This window comes from Orcinus orca, chromosome 16 (assembly GCF_937001465.1).
Source record: "Orcinus orca chromosome 16, mOrcOrc1.1, whole genome shotgun sequence".
Lineage (NCBI taxonomy): Eukaryota > Metazoa > Chordata > Mammalia > Artiodactyla > Delphinidae > Orcinus > Orcinus orca.
The window spans coordinates 81,166,175-81,185,937 of NC_064574.1; the positions used below are offsets into that span (position 1 = coordinate 81,166,175).

The 19,763-nt window shown below is 53.3% G+C and overlaps 1 protein-coding gene across 2 annotated transcripts; it reads right to left on the reverse strand.

The window, feature by feature from the left end:
- Positions 1-7,892: 7,892 nt before the first annotated feature.
- Positions 7,893-18,970, reverse strand: NYAP1 (neuronal tyrosine phosphorylated phosphoinositide-3-kinase adaptor 1). Of its 2 annotated transcripts, none has more exons than XM_033426460.2 (7): positions 18,833-18,970; positions 17,429-17,580; positions 15,602-15,957; positions 13,616-15,136; positions 12,547-12,765; positions 11,985-12,094; positions 7,893-11,499 (listed from the first exon to the last, which is right to left on the reverse strand). In XM_033426460.2, exons 2-7 carry the CDS (start codon positions 17,494-17,496, stop codon positions 11,236-11,238), a joined length of 2,538 nt encoding a protein of 845 aa, XP_033282351.2. In that variant the 5' UTR covers positions 17,497-17,580; positions 18,833-18,970; the 3' UTR covers positions 7,893-11,235. The 2 variants fall into 2 exon arrangements, with proteins under 2 accessions (XP_033282351.2, XP_033282350.2); XM_033426459.2 differs by lacking the exon at positions 18,833-18,970 and adding an exon at positions 18,110-18,811.
- Between the last annotated feature and the right edge of the window lie 793 nt (positions 18,971-19,763).

Genomic DNA, 19,763 nt, shown 5'->3' on the forward strand with positions numbered 1-19,763 from the left:
GAGAAAGAAGGTCTTGCCTTGCCACTCACTTGGGGGAAAAACATCATAGATGGCCTTGTGACATTCTAACATAGCTATATTAAGCTGTTGCTCTTTAGCTTTCCAACGTTCACACGTTGCTCTTCAACTTGGTTATAAGCATATGGCGGTCAGAGGAGCCAATCCTTACTCACTGAGGAATCTGCCACAGGCCCAGCTCCCAGGGAGGCTGTGAATTGGAATACCTTCTCTGCCATTCACTTGCCATGTGACTTGGGGCAAGTTACTTGACTCCACTGTGCGTCAGGGTCCTAAATCTGTAAAGCAGAGCTAGTATGGGGTTGAATTATACGATATTGCCAATATTCTACCGTATTTGACCAACAAAAATGGCAACTTTATATGGTTCAACCTAATAAAACTGCAGCCTCTTAGGTGGTATGTGGATTATATGCAGTGCATGTTGAATCGTAAGCAAGCACCACCCTGCTGCATGAAATGTGGACCTGGTAGTAAGCCATTCAGACCTTGTGAAACAAAGGCAACACCCTTGGAATGCAGAGCAACCAAGCAGAAAGAGCAGGAGCCTGGCCCTGGATATCCTGCAGCCTTCAGATCTGCTATGGACTGCTTATGTCTAGATGCGTATATGAGCAAGAAATAACTTCCCATTTAGGTTAAACCACTGTTGTTTGGGTCTGTTTTGAAGCTGTTAAATTGATATCCTAATGAATAAAGGGGGTGTGTGAGAGAGAAAGGATACCAGTATCTCTGCCTCCGGAGACTGGATGTGATGCTGTTGAGGCAGCAGCCTAAGACACCGCAGGTGGCTTGCAGGGAGGATAACGAGTGCAGGAAACTGACCTGTTCTCTTGGAGCCCAGGAGAGAGGTTGGAAATACTAGTTTGGGAATCACATGTGTGTATATGATTATTGTAATCTTGGAAAGGGTGTGATCATCCTGGGAAGACATGTAGATACAGAAAAAAGAGACTCTATTAGCCAAGTATATCATGAAATGGTGAGGACGCTAATGACCATGATTATTATGACCACTGCTGAAGCCCTTCGACATGAGCCAGGCGGGCTCTGAGCTAAATGCTTCAAGTGTGTCAGTTTAATTCTCAGGATAACCCCTTTGGTGGATATCATTAATCCAATTTTACTGACGAGAAAACAGGCTTAGTGGATGGCAGAGCTGGGATTTGAACTGAGGTCTGATTGACTTCAAAGTCCACATTTCTAATCCTTACTCCATAAGTCTAAACATAGTTTGGGTTTTTTTTTTTTAAACTTGTGGATGCAGGCATATAGAGTTGTCAAAACTCATCGAACTGTAGGCTTGAAATGGGTACATTCTGTTATATGTAAATTATACCTCGATAAAACTGATCTAAAAGAATAGAAATGTGATTTCAGAGTTTTCATTGTGCATGCATCAGGGGTCAATAACCAGTTGTTAACAGGACAGAATATAAACATAAAGTGTTAGCAAGTGATAAAGGTTAGAGCCCAAGAAGATTTTGTGTAATTCCCCACCCCCACCCAATCTGAGTTCGAAATAAGTCTTATTGGCACACTCAAAAACATACAAAAACTGGTGGATGAAATAAAGTTGTTAGGTTTTACCACAGGAATCTCAAGGTACCACATTCTAAAGGTTAAGATCCTCTAACTCAGGGCTTCTTAACCACAAGGCGCAAGGTTTTTGTTTTTTTATTTACTTTATTTATTTTGGGCTGTGTTGGGTCTTCATTGCTGCACGCAGGCTTTCTCTAGTTGAGGCAAGCGGGGGCTACTCTTCGTTGCGGTGCTCGGGCTTCTCATTGCGCTGGCTTCTCTTCTTGGGGAGCATGGGCTCTAGGCACGCAGGCTTCAGTAGTTGTGGCTCACGGGCTCTAGAACGCAGGCTCGGTTGTTGTGGCGCATGGCTTTAGTTGCTCTGCAGCATGTGGGATCTTCCCGAGCCAGGGCTCGAACCCGTGTCCCCTGCATTGGCAGGCGGATTCTTAACCACTGCACCACCAGGGGAGTCCCAAGACACAAGGTTTCTTGACCTCAATGCTATTGACATTTCAGACCAGAAGCTTCTTTCAGACCAGGTGCTGGTAGGGGGACTGTCCTGTGCATTGTAGGATATTTAGGCAGCCCCTCTGGCCTCTACCTGCCAGATGCCAGGAGCAACTCCATTTTCAGTTGAGACAACCAATAGTATTGCCAGACGTCCCCTGGGGGGGCAAAAGCGCCCAGTTGAGAACCATGCAATTAGCACATCAGCTGGGTGGTAGAGTCTCGTCTTGGGCCGCAGTACCACCAGAGTCAGGGACTCTTGTCCACTGGGCCTACCCAGGGTGCCACAGTCACTTTCTGGCCACCTGAGCTCATCCCACTCACCCTTCTGGGAGGGACAGCTGTTGATTGCCTCCTTGGCTGGATGCCTCTACAGCTGCACCCCGTCCATCCTCTCCCTGAATTGATCTGGTGGTTTGATGCTGTTTCTTCATCTGCACCAGCAATGGCTGGCCTCGCTGCTGTCCTCTTGTACCTGCCCCCATTGCATACACTGTAAAGCCCAAGTGGACTCCCCTTCCAAGGTGTAAAGAGCAGTGGTCTGTTGGTGGACGGGGCAATGCCCCTTCTCCCAGAGAGGCACCCCCACACTTCAGAAGGGCAGTGGAAGGGCAATCCTCCATCCATCATGAGAAGGGTGGGCTGGGGGCAGGCTTCATTCAAAGCAATGATTGAGGGCAGCAATGTTGGGTAGGCAGCCACCTATTCTCTTCTTGGGAAGGATGCGGATAACCCCCACCCCAGCAGGGAATTCTAGAAGCCGACTCTCCCTGTTCAGGTCTGTTCTGTGGTCAGGGGCCCTTCCCTCCCCGGGTGTATGGCTTTGCCTCTATAAGAAGTTCCTATTAGGAGCTGTCTTCCTTCTCTTGCCTTAGGACCTGCTAGGTGGGAAAGGAAGAAAGAAAAAAAAGGAGAGCAGGGGAACTTTTCCCCATAGACCTTTCCACTCACCCACCCCAACCTCAAAATCGAGGGGGGAGGTGTCCTCCATTTTTTAGATTTCCTTATCTCTAAGTAGACCAACCATGGCAGTTTTATGACCCAAATGCAAGGATGCATTTTATGTTACTAAATGAGCAAAGTGACTTGAGATCTGAATGGGCAGTGAGATAAGTAATATATATAATTTAAAAATTTCCCTCTGGTTGCTAATTTTTCCAGAAAGTCTCCCCTCATGACTCTGAAATTTCTGGAATGTGTACATCTCCCCGTTCCACCCATCCCTGGGCTTTAAGGCAGGAATGTCAAACACAATCAGCATAAGGTCACCAGTTGGTCAGTGGAAATTTTTTGAAATGGTGGTGACACCAACCTCTGGTGCCTCCAGCCTGCGGTTTCTGGCTCCCAGCCATTTTTGGTAGCAAAAGATTGCCCTGGGGTGGTAGCAGAGGCCAGTGGGTGGCCTGGATGAGTCCCCAGCCAACAATGCTCCTCACTTCATCCTGGGGGCAGTTTGGACCGGGCAGAGGAGCAAGCAAGAATGGAAGCTGTACCCTCAAAACAGGCTGCCCCTCTGAAGGTGCGTCTATTAGGGGCACCCGAGTCTGAATAGCAAGCGACTCTAACTCTTTGTGCCTATAAACCTTAGAGGCACCCTGAGGAAACAACCAAGCACAATGCAGGGAGTGTGAGTTATGGGAACAAAGGAAGCAAAGATAATGTGTCAAATTAGACAAGACAAAGAAACATAACCACCGGTTGCATTGCCTGGTTCTGGATAGAATCTCGGTCTGAAAATCGCATGTTGAATATGCTCCAGTGTGATAGCATTTGGGAGGGAGATCTTTGAGAGGTGATTAGGTTTACATGATGTCATGGGGGTGGGGCCCTAATCCTTAAGAGGATTAGTGTCCTCTGAAGAGAAAGAAAGACTAGAGCCGCTCTCTCTCCACCAAGTGAAGACACAATAAGAAGGTGGCTGGCTGGCTGCAAACCAGGAAGAGACCTCTCACCAGGAACGGAATTGGCCAGCACCTTGATCTTGGACTTCCCAGCCTCCAGAACTGTGAGAAATAAACGTCTGTTGTTTAAGCCACTCACTCTATGGTATTTTGTTATGGCAGCCCATGCTGATTAAGACACCAGGACACTTTGGGGCACAATTAGGGAAATGTATATACAACCTGGATATTAGATAAATTGAAAATCTATTGGGACTTCCCTGGTGGCGTAGTGGTTAAGAATCGCCTGCCAGTGCAGGGAACACGGGTTTGAGCCCAGGCCCGGGAAGATCCCACAAGCCACGGAGCAACTAAGCCCGCACGCCCTAACTACTGAGCCCACATGCCACAACTACTGAGCCCACGCACCACAACTACTGAAGCCCACACGCCTAGAGCCCATGCTCCTCAACAAAGAGAAGCCACCGCAATGCGAAGCCTTCGCACTGCAACGAAGAGTAGCCCCCGCTCACTGCAGCTAGAGAAAGCCCGCGCACAGCAACAAAGACCCAAAGCACCCAAAAATAAATAAATAAATTTATTTAAAAAACAAAAAAAGAAAATCTATTGACATGGGGAAGTGGAGACCATTAATGGAGAATAGCGGCTTTCAAAACAGCATGTGCAAGATAATCTCATTTTGTTAAAAAACATATATATGCATAGGAAAATTCCTGTAATGTTATACAGTAAGCTGTGAAATGGTAACCTCTGGGTGGTGGAAATATGGTGTTTATTTTTTTCTTTTCAATATTTGATGACTTTCTAAAATGCATATATATTGCTTTGTAAAAATAAAAGGTTATTTATTTATTTATTTTTTTTTTCCGGTTTGCGGGCTTCTCACTGTTGTGGCCTCTCCCGTTGCGGAGCACAGGCTCCGGACGCGCAGGCTCAGCGGCCATGGCTCACGGGCCCAGCCGCTCCGCAGCATGTGGGATCTTCCCAGACCGGGGCACGAACCCGTGTCCCCTGCATCATCAGGCAGACTCTCAACCACTGCGCCACCAGGGAAGCCCCAAAAGGTTATTTTTAATTAGAGAGGGAGTGTGGTCTGGGAGGGGCTTCATAGATTGTGTGATCACAACCCTCATTTTTTTTCAAAGGAGGAAAATTTTTGACTCATCACACTGACTTTAAAAAAAAAAACAACCCTTTTTATTGTGGAAAATTTCAAACAGACCCAAGTATAGACAAAACATTCTACCAGCCTCAACAATGATCAACTCATGGTCATTCTTGTTTCATCCCCCCTCCCCTCCCGACCCAATGCACTTTCTCCCTTTCCTTTTTATTCTGAAGCGAATCCCAGACCTCACATAATTTATCCCATTAATATTTCAGTACTATCTCTTTAAGGACTCAAAAATACACAACCACAATACATTATCATGCCTAAAAAATTAATAATTCCTTAATATCATCAAATATCCAGCCAGTAGCCATAATCCCAATTGTCTCATAAATGTAAGAAGTCAGTTTATTTGGTTGAATCAGGATCTAAATAAGGTCCATAAATCACAGTGGATGATATGTCTTTTGCAGTCTCTTTTAATCTATGGGTTGTTGCTCCATCTCTTTATTTTCCCTGGTGATATATTTGTGGAGGAATCCAGGTGGTTTGCCCCGAGGTGTTTCCCACAGTCCTAATTTTGCTGGTGTTCAATGTGTTCTCCTCTCCTCTGTATTTCCTGTAATTGGTAGTGGCATCTAGAGGCTTGATCATATTCCTAGGTTCGATTTTTAGGGGGCAACAACACTTCATAGGTGGTGGTGCATTCTTCCATCAGGAGGCATAGAATGTCTGGTTATCTCTTATAATGTGCTATGTGATGTTGGCTGCTGTTGAAACTCAACACCTGGATCCACTCCTTCAGGGTGATGCTCCAATTCTAAAATTCTATCTTTGTTCATTAGCTGGAAGAGTTCTATAAAGAAAAACTTCCCTTCATCGGTGATCTGATAAAGGCAGATAGATGCTTGATTTTTCCCCTTACTTACGAGTTTTCAAAATAATGAAGTGATTCTCTGGCATCCTCCAAAGGCGAGCTATTTTTCAGCCATTATGAACTCATGAATTTAACTCAGTCCATTGCAGTTCTTACCCTTCCTGATGCTCCAATTATCCCATCCTTTGGCCATTGGGAGCCTCTTCAGATTTGCTCCTGAGTCTTTTTGATGTGATCCTAGTAATCTTTGATAGAAATCTCTCATCAGAGCTGAAACATGATCTCAATGGGTAAAATGGGCCATGAAAGATAAGGCAGGTGTTATTTCTGAGGTCTTTTTTTTCTCTCCCCTTTGGTTCGAAAAGCATTCCCTCCCCAGTAAAGGTCTCCCCGACCCAGCTCCTGCCTCCCTCTTGACTTGAATGTTCCAGGGCCCTCTCACCTCTGGCTGTGCTGCCCTAGAGTTCCCTGCTTTGCTGGGGTTTCAAAAAGTAGAAAGTCAGCGTCGGAAGTGCCTTGGTGACCCCAGGAAGGGATGTGGAGTCCCAGGTGAGTTTTACCAGGTGTCAGGCAGGCAGGGCTGGGTCCAGGCTGACTTCCCAGGGGATGCTCATTCCTCCAGATGCTATGTGAGGTTTATAATTCCAGCACACCCTGTTCTTTCAACTTCTAACTCTTCTCAGGCCTTTGATCTTGTACACCTAGCAGAAGGGCTGTGTACCTCTGGCTCATGGCAGCCTCAGCTGCCTGCCTCTGCCTGAGCCCCTCCTACCCTGACTCTGTCACTCCAGCCTTGCTGAGGTTCTGGTCTCTTTCTCATCTCCCCCATCTTGGTCTGTATCCCTACCCATCTCTCTTCAGCCTCAAAGGAGGTACTGTGCTATCTTATTCAATCTCCTCAACAACCCTCTAATCATTCCCATTTTATAGATAAGGAAAGTGAGAAACTTAGCTGTTAGTGCTGATCTGGGACTTGAACCCACACACGCCAGCTCCACAGTCCCTGACACCTCGTGCCTGCCTCTGCTTCTTGTCACTGAGCACTGTTTTTCTTTTTTAGAAAATAATATCTATTTTCTGATTTCAGAATGAAGACATAAAAATTCAAGCAATATAAATGTTACTATTTTTTAAAAGTAAACTTAAGTCCCCTCTCTTCTCAGACCTCAAAATCATCACCATCAACTATCTGGTGTATTTCCTTCCAGACCTACATAAACGTTTATGAATAAATAATTTTTCTAAAACTGGGCTTTCTCTGTAGGTCCTTTTCTGCACATTGCTTTATTCACTTATTAATTTATTGGGAACTGCTTCTTGTGTTTAGAACATCTATATTTCCTGCATTCTATTTAACAGTTTTAGTTTTCCATTGTAATTATTTAGTCAGTGCCATACTGATGAACTTTGGGGTTGTTTCCAATTTTTCATTATTTCAAACAATGCTGCAATTAGCACCCTTGTGCATTTAGCTTTGCACACCTGTGTAACTACTTCCGTAGGATAAATTCCTGGAAATGGAATTTCTGAGTCAAAACCATGCACATTTAAGATTTTCATAAATATTTTTAAACCGACCTCCAGAGAGACTGTATTAATTTACATTTACACAATGAATGCCTGTCTTCTGCACATACTTGCCAGACTGATGTTACGAATTTTTTTCAGTTTTGTCTGATGGGTGAAAAGTGTTTTATTATGGTTTTATTTTGCAGTACTTATTGTTAAGGTTGAGCACGTACGTTTGTTGGTAATTTCTCTTTCTTTGGTGAATTGTCTGTTCATGTCCTTTGTTCACGTTTGCTGGGGTTGTTTTTTCTTTTTCTTATCAACTCACAAGTCTTTCTTATATATTGTATCAATCTTTTTAATATGTGTTAGAAATAACTTCCTTGTTTAATGTTTCTAGTTTGGCTTTGCCATATAGAAGTTTTAGCTGTGAATGAGATCAAACTTAAATGCCTTTTGGTTTATTTGTTACTGTTTTTTTTTTTTTTCTAATTTTTATTGGAGTATAGTTGATTTACATGTTACTGGTTTTCATATCATTTTAGAAGGGCCTCCTCCCTCCCAAGGTTATAAGAATGTTCACCCACTTCTCCCTTTTAATATTTTGTTTTTACATTTAAATCTTTCGATGTAATGAATGAAATAGAAATCCAGCTTCCCACACTCTCCCTTGACTAGCTAATTGTTCAAGAAACAATTATCAAATAATCTTTTCCCCACTATTCAAGTGCCACCTTTATCATGTACATGCTAGATTCCCATGTGCATTTGCTGCTATTTCTGGACTCTGTTCTGATAGATTGTGCCATTCCTGTGCCAATCCCAGCTCACTGTGCTTTCAATATTTGATAGGCCAGGTCCCCCCCTTACTCATCTGTTTCGGAATGTTCTGGTTTTTCTCATTATCATTCTGGATAAACTTTTGAATAGTTTTGTCAAGTTTCCCAAATTATCCTTTTGAGATTTAGAGACTTCATTGAATTTACTGATTTAGGGAAGACTTACATCTTTTACATTGCGGTCTTCCTATTTAAGAACTAGTTATTACTCTGCCTATTCAAGTCTTGCTTGGTTGAGAAACTCAAAGTACTTTAGTTTTATTGATTAATCGAATAGAGGTCCTATACTTTTCTTGTTAAAGTACTCTTAGATATTTTATGATTCTTGTTGCTCTTATAAATGAGATATTTCCTTCCATTAACTTCCTAACTAATTATTAAAAAGCTATTGGAAATCCTGCCACTTTCGACAACATGGATGGACCTTGAAGGCATGATGCTAAGTGAAATAAGTCAGACAGAGAAAGGCAAATACCGTATGGTCTCATTTATATGTAGAATCTGAAAAAGAAAGAAAGAAAACCAAACTCATAGATACAGAGAGATTGGTTGCCAGAGCTGGGAGGTGGGAGGTGGGGAAAAATGGGAGGTGGTCAAAAGGTACAAACTTCCAGTTATAAGATAAGTAAGTCCTGGAGAGGTCACGTACAGCATGGTAACTATAATTAACAATATTATATTCTATGTTTGAAAGTTGCTAAGAGGGTACATCTTAAAAGTTCTCATCACAAGAAAAAAAAATTGTAAGTATCTGTGGTGACGGATGTCAACTAAACTTATCAGGGTGATCATTTCACTATATATATATATATAGTGAAATTTAAAAGAAACATAAATAATTTAAAAGCTATTCCTTGTTCTTAACTCTTATCTCTGTCCACACCCTCTCTATGGAGCTCAGTCTTGGCCTTGAGTACCATCTCTATGTTGATGACTCCTAACATCCAGTCTTGTCGGCTCTCCCAAACCATCATCGTCTTATCTCTAACTTGGTATTTCCTAAATTTCAAAAATTCTCACACCACTGTCATAATTTTTCGTATTCTGTATTCCACCTGTACTGTTATTTATTTGCTTACTGTTTTTCTTTAAACCAATTCATTAAAAATAAATTTAGCCTTATCTTGTGCAATAACTGCTGTGACATAACAAGTAGTGTTCTGATGTGCTGATTAGAATTTCTCTAATATGCATGCGTATAAATACAGAACTAAAAGGCATCTCTGGTATCATCCTTGCATTTTTGAATCTCTGGTCTAGCTGGTAACAAACCTGAATATTCGCCATTGCTTCCCAGTCAACATTCTTCCCTCACGGCCCCTCTCAACCCCACTTTCCATGCTGTGTCAGGCTGATCATTTCCTCAGCCACCTGAGCGCCAAACTTGGGCTTCGTGGATACCCGCTTCGGCCCCTTCATCCCCATCAGAGGATGTTTTCTTTCAGTTGCATCTTGCAAACTCTCCCTTTGCCTTCCATTCTCCCAGACACTCTTTTTATCCTCCTCCCTGGATTCCTTCTTGAGGACCAGCCTCTTGCTTTGAGGCCCCTCCTTCTCCACCAGCTTCATCAAGGTTGACTCACTGCCCTCAGCATCATTTAAACACAGTTGCTGTGCCCATCCCACCACGGCAGATAATCATGACACGAGCTTGGGACCTTCCCCCTGCTCATCCAAACCTTACCTGTACTTTTAGGCTCACTGTACCTTGTCGGAGGAGTCCAGCTCTCTCCCTCTCCTACTCCTGGAGCACTGCCTGGTGTCGGCTCAGGTATCTCACCTCCCTGAATAGACTACAAGCTGCTTGAGGACAGGCTTCAGTCGGAACGTTCCTTCTGCATCGGCGCACGGCCACGCACACATCAGATGCTCAATTAGGGTTTGCTGAGTCACTGCACGGTGGCGTTCCCAAAGACTTTCCTCCAGCTCCACCTCTCCCTCTCACGTGCCATAGTAACCCGCCCTGCACAACCTCTGGCTCCCACCAACCAGGGGCAAGAGTGAAAACGGGACGGGTATATGAAAGGCGGAGCGCACTGAAACATAAGAAGCCAGTTCTAGGATCGTTAGTCTTTTAATATATTATTCTGAAAAGAAAGGAATTAAAAAAAAGTTCCTGACATCTCTTCTGAGTTTTTTGTTTTGCTTTTTAATTTAAATAAATACCCTGCCCGCCCCCCACCCGCGAAAATTTCCCTCCTTCCCCATCATCCCCCCCATCCCAGGTGCCAGACCCTCACCCTGGAGCTAAGTAAGATGCCTGCTTCAGAGCAGGCCAAGCTCACTACCAAATACTGGCGACTTGTAAATACTGTAAATGAGCCCTCTGGCCCCCGGGCTCCCCGGAGCGCCTCCCTTCTCCTGCTCCACTCCCCACTCCAGACCTGTCCCTAGCTTTGGCGGGGCGTGGATAGCAGGGCCTTTAGGCGTTGGGGAGAGTGCCAGCTTGGTTCCCTTTACCTGCCTGCAATTCCCCACTCCCTGTTCAGGAGTAGATCAGAAGGGCCAAGAATTGCCCCCCAGCCCAAAATAAATAACAAAATAAACAGCACCTCCCCCACTCCCCACTCTTTAAAAGAGCCCCTCTACCTCTCACTCTCAGGTCCCTGTCCCTCGCTGACCCGCCCCCCCTTCTTCCTCCCTGACCCTTCCCTCCTTCCCCATGCTGACCTGGGCTTGGCCTTCGCCCTCTCAAGAGGAGGGGTCTGCTTGGCTCAGTGGGAAGAGCGGCGGAGGGCCTCACTCCCAACCTCAAGCCAACTCTCCCCCAAGTTTGTGGGGGTGCTGCTTGGCGCCCCCAACCCGATGGGCCCGGCCGACTCCCCGTCTCGGGGGCTAGGGTGGAGGGCAGAGGTTCTCCCCGGCTCTCTCTCACCTGGTCCTTCAAGCGTCCCTCTTTCGAGGCCGGTCTCCCCCGCCCCGCTCCCCGGTCCCGGCGCCCCGGCCTCCTCAGATAGCGGTGTCCCAGAGGACTGTGTGCTGCCGGCGGCAGGGCGGGGTGCCGGACTTGCGGGGCTCAGGCCCGCGCCGCCAGCTGGGGAGGATGGGCATGCTCTCCTGCTTGCAGAGGCCGCGGTCGGGCCGGTGGCGCGCCTTGATCTCCTTGCACACGCAGCGCTTGCGCTCGATCACCTCCAGCAGCTTGCCGTCGCGCTCGCGGGTGGCCTGGGGCGGCAGGGGCAGCGGCAGCGGCAGCGGCAGCGCAGGCTGGATCTGTGCCCCTTCCTCCCGCCGCCGGCCCCGACGGGGATGGGGGGGGGGAGGGAGGAATAAGGGGGTCAAGGACCTCAGAGTCACCCGGCCCTGTCCCCACCGCCGAGCGCCGAGGCCAATGCGTGGCCCAGAAACAAGTCATCTCTTGCCCCCAAGGCCTCCGTCCTCTCTCCCTGCGCCCTGGTGCCAGGCGGTGCGTGTCTCACCCCAGGAAGGGGCGCCTTTTCAAAGCCGTCTTCCCAGCAGGCTGCATTTTTCCACCCAGAGGGGATGTCTCTTTCTAAACGCAACGCACAAAGGCGCACGTCGGCCAGTGGCGGCCCTGGCTGGCTACCCAGGATCTCCCCCACCCTCTCGCTCTCCAGCCGTCCCTGTTAGTCTGTGGCAGGCCCCAGCCTGAAGTCTTGCCTTTCTTCACTCACCCCGGCCTTCTTGCCTACCTGTTCCTTCACAAATAAAATGCCCAACCCCGTCTCCCTCCTCACCTGGCTCGGGGCATCCCTGGGCTGGCTGCAGGGCCGAGGGGTGTGGAGCGCGGCCTGCCGGACTCCTGAGGTGGAGGCGGAGCGCCCCAGGCGGTAGCCTCCCGTGAAGTCTGAGGCAGAAGACAGAGGGGTGAGAAGGGAAGGGGCCTCCACGTTCCCCTCCCCCAGTTCCCTGAGGACAGCCCGTGCCAGGCCGCCCCCCACCCCAGCCTCATTAGAGGAGGAAAGGGGTTGGAGATGTGGTATTATAATGTAGGGCCCAGGGGCTTCCTGGGTGGCACAGTGGTTGGGAGTCCGCCTGCTGATGCAGGGGACTCGGGTTTGTGCCCCGGTCAGGGAGGATCCCACATGCCACGGAGCGGCTGGGCCCGTGAGCCATGGCCGCTGGGCCTGTGCGTCCGGAGCCTGTGCTCCGCAACGGGAGAGGCCACAGCGGTGAGAGGCCCGCGTACAGCAAAAAAAAAAAAAAAAAAAAAGAATGTAGGGCCCAGGATGAGGACCCTGAGAGATTTCCCCCAGCCCGCCCATCTGTGTGCTGGTGTACGAGGGCTGAGCGTGTCACCTCCGTTGCGGTGGCAGGCGGGGAAGGTCTGGCAGGGTATGGGCAGCGCGGGGCGGCTTCCTCCTCGGTCCCCTCCGTGGTGGATCCTGGCCAGCAGGCCCTCTGCCCCCTGGCTCCTCACTGGGATCCCTGATGCCACAGAGCCTCTGTCCTCACGCTCCACCTTGCCTGCACCCTCGGCACTGCCATTCCAGGCCTGGACACTGTCCTCGACCTCTCCTGGGTGACAAGGAGAGCTCTGAGACTGTACAAGGAGAAGGGTCTTGCTGTCCCCCCAGCTATACACACCGCGGCCTGGGTGGACCAGAAGTAACTTGCCCCGTTGCAGGTCACAGCTGGGAAGGGGGGGGGCGCCCTGCTTCACACAGAACATACACAGAAGGAGGGACGCCAGTCCTGGCACCACCCCTGGGCTGAGAATCATAGATATTTACTGCTGCCAAACCCTCTTCCCTGTTCAGAGGGGTCTCCCCTACCCCAGTTTAACTTCAGAGCCCCTCCAGCCCCAGACAGTGCCAGAATAAACACCGTCTGAAACAGAGACCGGGGGGGCTGTTCCCTAGGAGGGGGAGAATTCCCAAAGCCAGGAAGTGAGAAGGGGGGCATTGGGGGAAGGGCTGCATGTGAACTAAGCTCATCTCCCAGAGTAAGCCTGGCAGAGCATTGCGTTGCCAAGCAACGGTAGGGGCCTCCCTCTCCTCTCCCTCCTGTCTGGATGGGTTGCCATGGTAACGGCTGGGAGGCAGCTGTGTTTAGCTCCTAGTGTGCGCACACTCACAAACACACACCCCTGCAGCCCAGCGAAGGGAGGGGCAGGGAATAGAGCGGGACAGGGCAGGAGGAGGAGACCAGATTCTACCCCGTCCCCATCCCAGGTCTTCCTGCCCCTCCAGAGCACACACGGGGACCCCATCCCTTCAGTCTGCTGCATGCCCCCATCCCTCTTGTCTCCCAGAAAAGTTCCCAGTTCAGGACAATGGGCTGTGGCTTCCAAGTATGCCCTTCAACACCTCCCCCAAATCATCACGGACATCCCCTGTCCCCTCCCCGTCACCCCCTCCTCACTCACTGTCCAGCTCTTTCGCCTTCCTCCCGCCATACAGGACCTTCCTCTGCAGAGCCCAGCCTGCCCCAAACGTCGAGGCGCTCATCTCCTCTTCTTCCTCTTCTGGTGTCCCCGCGCTGGCGATGACGTGGGCACAAGAAAGGCTGGCAAAGGCCCCCCCGTCGGTCCCTTGCTCCTGCAGCTGGATCTTGACCACGGGGGATGGAGCCCCCATTCCACAGCCCTTATTCAGCACCCCCCCAGCCTTGAGGCTCTCATAGGCAGGGGGTCTCTTGAGCCCAGCTGCCACAGCTGGGTAGGTCCAGAGGGGGGTCAGGGGGCCTGCAGTTGGGTCCGGAAGGCTGTGTGGGGAGGCCAGGCAGGCGCGGTGGTGGAGAACCCCAGCTGCTGCGCCCATAGCCCCGCCATGGGGGCTGGACTTCCCAGGCACGGGGGGTCTCGAGCGGGTGCACAGCATCCCGTGGAGGACTGAGATCTCCTTCTCCGTCTTTGGCTCCCCAGCGCCCAGGGGCGGACCGGTGGGCAGGACGGAGTGCGTGGTCACCTTGACTGCTGAGTACACCATGGTGTAAGACACGGCCTTGTCCTTGGGGGGGCCGGGGAGCAAGGCAGCCGGGGCAGGAGGGGCTGCCGGCACCCCTGCCGCCTTGGGGCAGATCATGCTGTGGGAATTGGGGAGCTCCCTCTCCCCCCGGGGCTGGCCAGAGCCCTGGGGCGGCAAGGGTGTCGAGTGGCTCCGGGCTCGGCCCGAGGGTCCCAGCAGCAGCAGGTTGGCAGCGGGAGGCGGAGGCGGTGGGGGAGGCGTCTCCCGCTCCCGGGCAGGCACTTGGGGAGCTGGGGTGGAGCCAGCTGGCTCCTTGGAGTGGCAAAGGACTGGTAGCCTCGAGACCCCATCGCCAGGGGCTCGGGAAGCAGGCTTGGCCTGGGGGAAGGCCAGGAGTGGAGGACGGTGCTGGAGGAGGTTGGGGAAGGGCGGCGGGATTTCACAAGGAGTGGTCTTCGTGGGCGTCCCCTCCCTCCGGCTCGGGAGGGCTGAAGCTGGACGGCGCTGGGTGTGGAGCTGAAGGGCGTGAGGCTGGTGCGGTGTGGAGCTTGCCGTCAACGGAGGGGCCCCATTGGCGCGGCCTTCCCCGGCCTCCTCGGGCAGCGGGTACTTCATCTCCTCGTATATGGCCTCGCTCTCTTCTGAGTCCGAGTCAGCGCCAGCCGTTGGGGTCGGCCCCCCCCCACCCCCAAGAGGGGGCCCAGTCAGTCCCCCTCCACTCCGCCCTCCTCCCCTGAAGACATCCCCCACCATCTCAATGTACACCGGCTCCTCTTCCTGGGCACCCACCTCAGGGTCCCCAGCTACACAGGACCCCCTACTGAGGCGGTGAAGGGGCGGGTTCCCCCCTCGAGGAGAGGCGGCTGGGGGACAGGACTCATCAAAGGAGACAGAGAGCTGGGTGTTGGGACTTCGCCTGGGCTTCTGTGGAGGAACCTTCCGGCTGGACTCGCGGCCCTCCGGGGTTGGCTTCTGTGAGCCTGGGCAGGAGTGGGAAAGAGAACAAGAAACCGGGCTGTAAGTCGAGGAAGGAAATGGGGAGACCCAGTGTGACCTCTTGACTCACCGGCAAGGACATTTCTGCCTCTTCATTTTCCCCACATCCCTCAACTTACAGCCCCAGTGGGTTCTTTTCCTACCGGTCTGCCTCCTGTCCTTCTAATGAACGCCCCAGAATCTGCAGCTCCCACCCTCAATTCTCCCTGACCCTCAAGGCCCTCCAGGGCCACCCCTTTCCCAAGAATGAACTTTTCAAGGATCTTCCCCTGCCCTTGAATGGTTCATCTCAGGCCCTTCCAAAAAGGAACCCCCCCACTCCTTCTGAGAATGGAACCTTCCACTTCCTTGGTTCTTCCCTGAATGAACCCTCCCGGCAGGCCTCCCCTGGCCTGGAATGGATCCTCCCAGCTCCCGGCTCCTACTGGGCAGGGGTGCTGGTGTCTCACCTGCTTTCTTGCTGGGGGGCGTCTCTGCCCCCGGCCCTGCCATGCTGAGCTTGGTGCTGGGGTGTCTCCGGGGCTTGGCCGGGGGTCTTCGGGTGCTGCCGTCCTCTGTGAGGCCCCCCCCGCCCCCCCCAGGCACGCCCCCCACGCTGTCTATGCTGCCCACCGAGTGGCAGGAGAGGGAGCGTGGGGCCATGGCGCTGCGGCAGGGGTGGGGGGTGTGCTCTTGGGAGGCGGGCATCGTCATGAAGCCCATCCTGAGCGAGCGGCGCAGCGAGGCAACGTCCCGCACGCGGACCCCCGGCCCTGGGCCGGCCCCGGGCCCCGAGGAGCCTGCAGGAGCTCCCTCCTTACTGGAGCTGGGGAGAGAAGGCCCAGATGGAGCAGAGGTCGGGCCTCAGGCCTGGGCCTCCGGCTCCCATACCCCAAGAGGGGTTTGCAACCCTGTGGCCTCCCAGGTAGGAGGAGGGGGGCCGGGGTGGAGATGGGGGGAGCCTGAGGGTCCAAAGCACTAAAGAAGCTTCAGACTGAATTTCTAGGCTTTGAAAAAGGCAGGGATGAGAGAAGGGGTGAGCCTGTGTGCAAGGGAGCATTCCTGGAGCTGGCCGACCCCAGCCTGGGCATCTCTGGTGCACACACACGTGTGGACAACTTCGTACATAGAGATGCAAACCCAGGCAGCGCAGCCCCGCCTGGCACATGCTTCTGCCACCCTGGCTCTGCTCCTTCTCACCCTCACGCTGGCCCACACCTGGCCTCTGGCCTCCCTTCATGTCTGGCTGCTGCGGCCTCCACTCCCACACCGCCTCCTTTCCCAGACCCGGGCTGTACCGCCGCATCCTCAGAGCGGCCTCCCCCAGCTGATCCTTCTTCCTCCCTGCCTCTCTCTCTTTCTTTCTTTCCCTCTCTTTCCCTCTCCCTCTCCCTCGGCGCTGTCCTCTCTCTGTCACCCTCCCAGGCTCACCCCCCATTCCCTTTCACTGTCTCTGAGCTTCTGTGTAAGTGAAGAGGGGGTGCGGCTGGCAGGGAAGAGGGGAGAGCTGCGGTGGGGTGGGCTCTCATTAAGGCCCTGTCTGCTAACCCTTCATTAGGGAGAGATCAGTGCAGTGATAGCTCTGATTAATCTAATTAACAACAAGAATTAAACTCCACAGTTTTGAGGAGGGAGAAGGGAGCAGGGAGGTGGCTCTGACTCAGGCTCCGAGCGGCTGTGCCACCAATGGGAATGAAGAGAAAGGAGCAAGACAGAAGAGGCCAGGTGCCAGGTCCCCGGGAGGGCAAGGAGAGGGGGCGAGCTGTGTGTGTGTGTGTGTGGGGGGGGGTATTGGTTCCCAGCCCTGGCTCCTCTGCAGGGCCAGCCTGCCCCCCTCCCACACACACACAGCCCCATCACTGGGAGGGGGCCAAATGGATCATCTCTGGTGCCCCTCAAATGACCCATCCCTGGACTGTGAGGGCAGCAGGGCCTGCCCCTTCCAAGGTCAGGTGACAGGGGAACCAGGAGCCAGGCCCACACTGACAGAGAGGAGGACATCACAGGCCAGAGGTGAGTCAGGAAGGAGTGTCTTGGGCCTCTGGGGATGGGGAAGAGCCCCAGGGTGTCCCTGGGCTGGAAGCCCCCTGAGAGGCCAGGGCAGGGGCTGGAGCCAGGAGCCAGAAGCCGGGCAGGGACAGGGCGTGTGCAATTCCAGCAATTCTGTAGTGAGCACGGGCTCTGAGATCAGACTGATGACCAGGCTGTTGGAGTCAGGAAGGGCAGAGGGATGTGGCCCCGCCACGAGGGAAGCAGAGGTGGGACAGGTGAGGGGGCAATCTGGGATGCGGCCTTACCTCCTCTTGGCCTCCTCTTCCTTGTGCTGCCTCCACTCCAGCTTGGTTTTTCGGTAGAGGAGGTTCATGTCGTGGGGCAGGAGGCAGGTGCTGGGGATTCCTGCTCAGCGCCACCAGGCCCGGGGGGCGACCCTCCCTGGGTCCCGGATCCACTTGGTGGGGGGGAATGGAAAGGAAAAAAAAAGAAAGATGTGGGGTGGTCGGGGCCAGGAATGAATGAGAAAGAGAGAGAAGGGAGCAGAGATGTGACTCTGGTCCTCAGAGAGAGGAAAACAGATGGAGACACAGAAAACCCAACGCCGCCTCCAGGACCCACACGTACAGACACGGACGGACATGTATCCAGAGTCACACACCCTGACAAAGGTGTTCAGAGCCACAGATACACACTCTGGAGAGATCAGACTGACACAGAATCCCATCCTGTAAATACATCCTGAGCCACCACACAGACAGGCCCCACCAACCTACAGCAACCCTGCGGCCACACAAACACACGTTCAGACCCACAAACCACCGGGCCACAGACCCATATCTACCAACAGAGGACCAGACACGCTGATTGGCACAGGTAAACACAACCTAGGAACAGCCAGACACACAGACATAAACACCCCGACACACCCACAGCACACACAGACCTCCAGACACACACAAATCGGCGCACCGAACTGGACGTACCTATAGACAAGGAGTCATGCCGGGGCCTACTTGCCTACACTGCACCCCGCTGGGGAAGGGGGAGACGGTCAGACTCCCCACCCCCTCTTGGGGCCTGAGGCTGGGGGGTGTCATGAGGGCAGGGCGGGGATGCTGGAGAAAGGGTGGGGGCATTCTGAGTTGGGCAGCTACAAGACCACCCATCCATGTCTCTCCATTCCCTGCCGACCCCCTCACCAGTCCTTCGCCTGGGCCCGGGCTTCCGTCCACCCCTATTCCTGCACCCTGGCCCCTCAGCGAAGGTCTCCGCCTCCCTCGCTGAGCGCCCAAATCACCTTCCTCCTCAGGGATCTGGGAGGCTCTCGGCTTCCCTCTCGCAGTCCCCGCCCCTCCATCCCACCCGGGGGTCTCCAGTCTGGCCTCATAGCTACCTTCTGAGCTGCGGCCTCCATACCTGCCCTGGTTTCCCTTCCCCCAAACACACTCTCCTTTGCGCTTTCTGCCTCACCTCTCCTTCTAGGCGCCCCTCCTCACTGCCGTCCTCTCCCTTCCCTGTTTGTTCCAAACCTGGCCGGCTTCATCCCCCTCTCCATCCAAAGGCCCCAGGTTCCCGGGCACCCCTCCCCTTCCCCTTGTCCTGCTACCCTGGGTTTCTCCGTCTCTCGCCCCGCCAATCCTCCCTACCCCTTGTGCCCCCATCCCACCTCCCCGCACCAAGCCTCCCCAATTTCTACATCACCGTACCTGGCCTGCCGGGCGCCGGCCCCCCCATGCCGGGCTCCGCCCGGAGCAGGAGGAGGGAGGAGGAGAGACAGAGAGAGACCGGGGGGGAGCCGAACAGGGCCCTGCCGCAGAGACAGCCCCGCCTCCGGGTCCGCCCCCAGACCCGCCCCCGGCCCCAAACCCACCCTTCCACACCCTCCAAGGACGGAGCGGGAGTGGCCGTGGTGCGCTGCGCCGCTAGGCTGGGGTGGGGGGCACTGGGCCAGCGGAGCCGGCGGGGGGACTCGGAGAAACGTCGTGGGGTGCAGGGGACCCGGCGCCAGCCCGCCCCCGCTTTGGGGCGTCCGCTCCTTGTAGCCCCTCGCCCCTGCCCGGCAGGGCCGTGCTGGGTTTGGTGTCCAAGGCCCCGGCGGAGCGAAGCTGGGCGCAGCGCGCAGCGGCGCCTCCCAGCGGCGACCCGGGGCCTGCGCCCACGCGCGTACCCCGTGCAGCCGGCGCTCCCCGGGTGTGCACACCACGTCCGGCCCGGGCGAGGTTGCGGCTGCGGGGCCCGGGGTGCAGTGAGGCGGCGAGGCCGGCAGGGGGGGCCAGTTTCCGGGCTGAGGGGCTGTGAGAGTCGGGAGCTGGACCATCCGCGTCTTTGTCCAGCAGGGGGCGAGCTCCCTGGGCCGCGCCCCGTCTTCCAGCCGCCCCCCAGGTACAGGGAGGGCACTGGAGCTGGCTCTCTTGGTGCTCGTCGCCAATCCCTGCAGGTTCCCAGGGGTCCAGGCCTGTTTCACCGCCAGGGCTCAAAATCTTTTGCCCGTCCGCCCCCGCGGCCCAAGTCATCCTCCCAGTAACCTTTGACTCCGCAAAGTAATGAATATAAAGAATAAGTCGTAAATGGCCCCATATATTAAAAGGCTATCACAAATGCCCCTGGGAGAGTTAACACATTAAAATACATAACTAT

What these genes read in the sequence shown, in the direction of transcription:
- NYAP1 (XM_033426460.2), bottom strand. Translation starts at nt 17,496, where the DNA reads ATGAACCTCCTCTACCGAAAAACCAAGCTGGAGTGGAGGCAGCACAAG. An exon ending in GCCCCCCAGCAAGAAAGCAG is followed by an intron (nt 15,137 to 15,601) that starts GTGAGACACCAG and finishes ACTCCTGCCCAG; the next exon opens with GCTCACAGAAGCCAACCCCG. An exon ending in CCAGGGATGCCCCGAGCCAG is followed by an intron (nt 11,500 to 11,984) that starts GTGAGGAGGGAG and finishes GAAGGGGCACAG; the next exon opens with ATCCAGCCTGCGCTGCCGCT.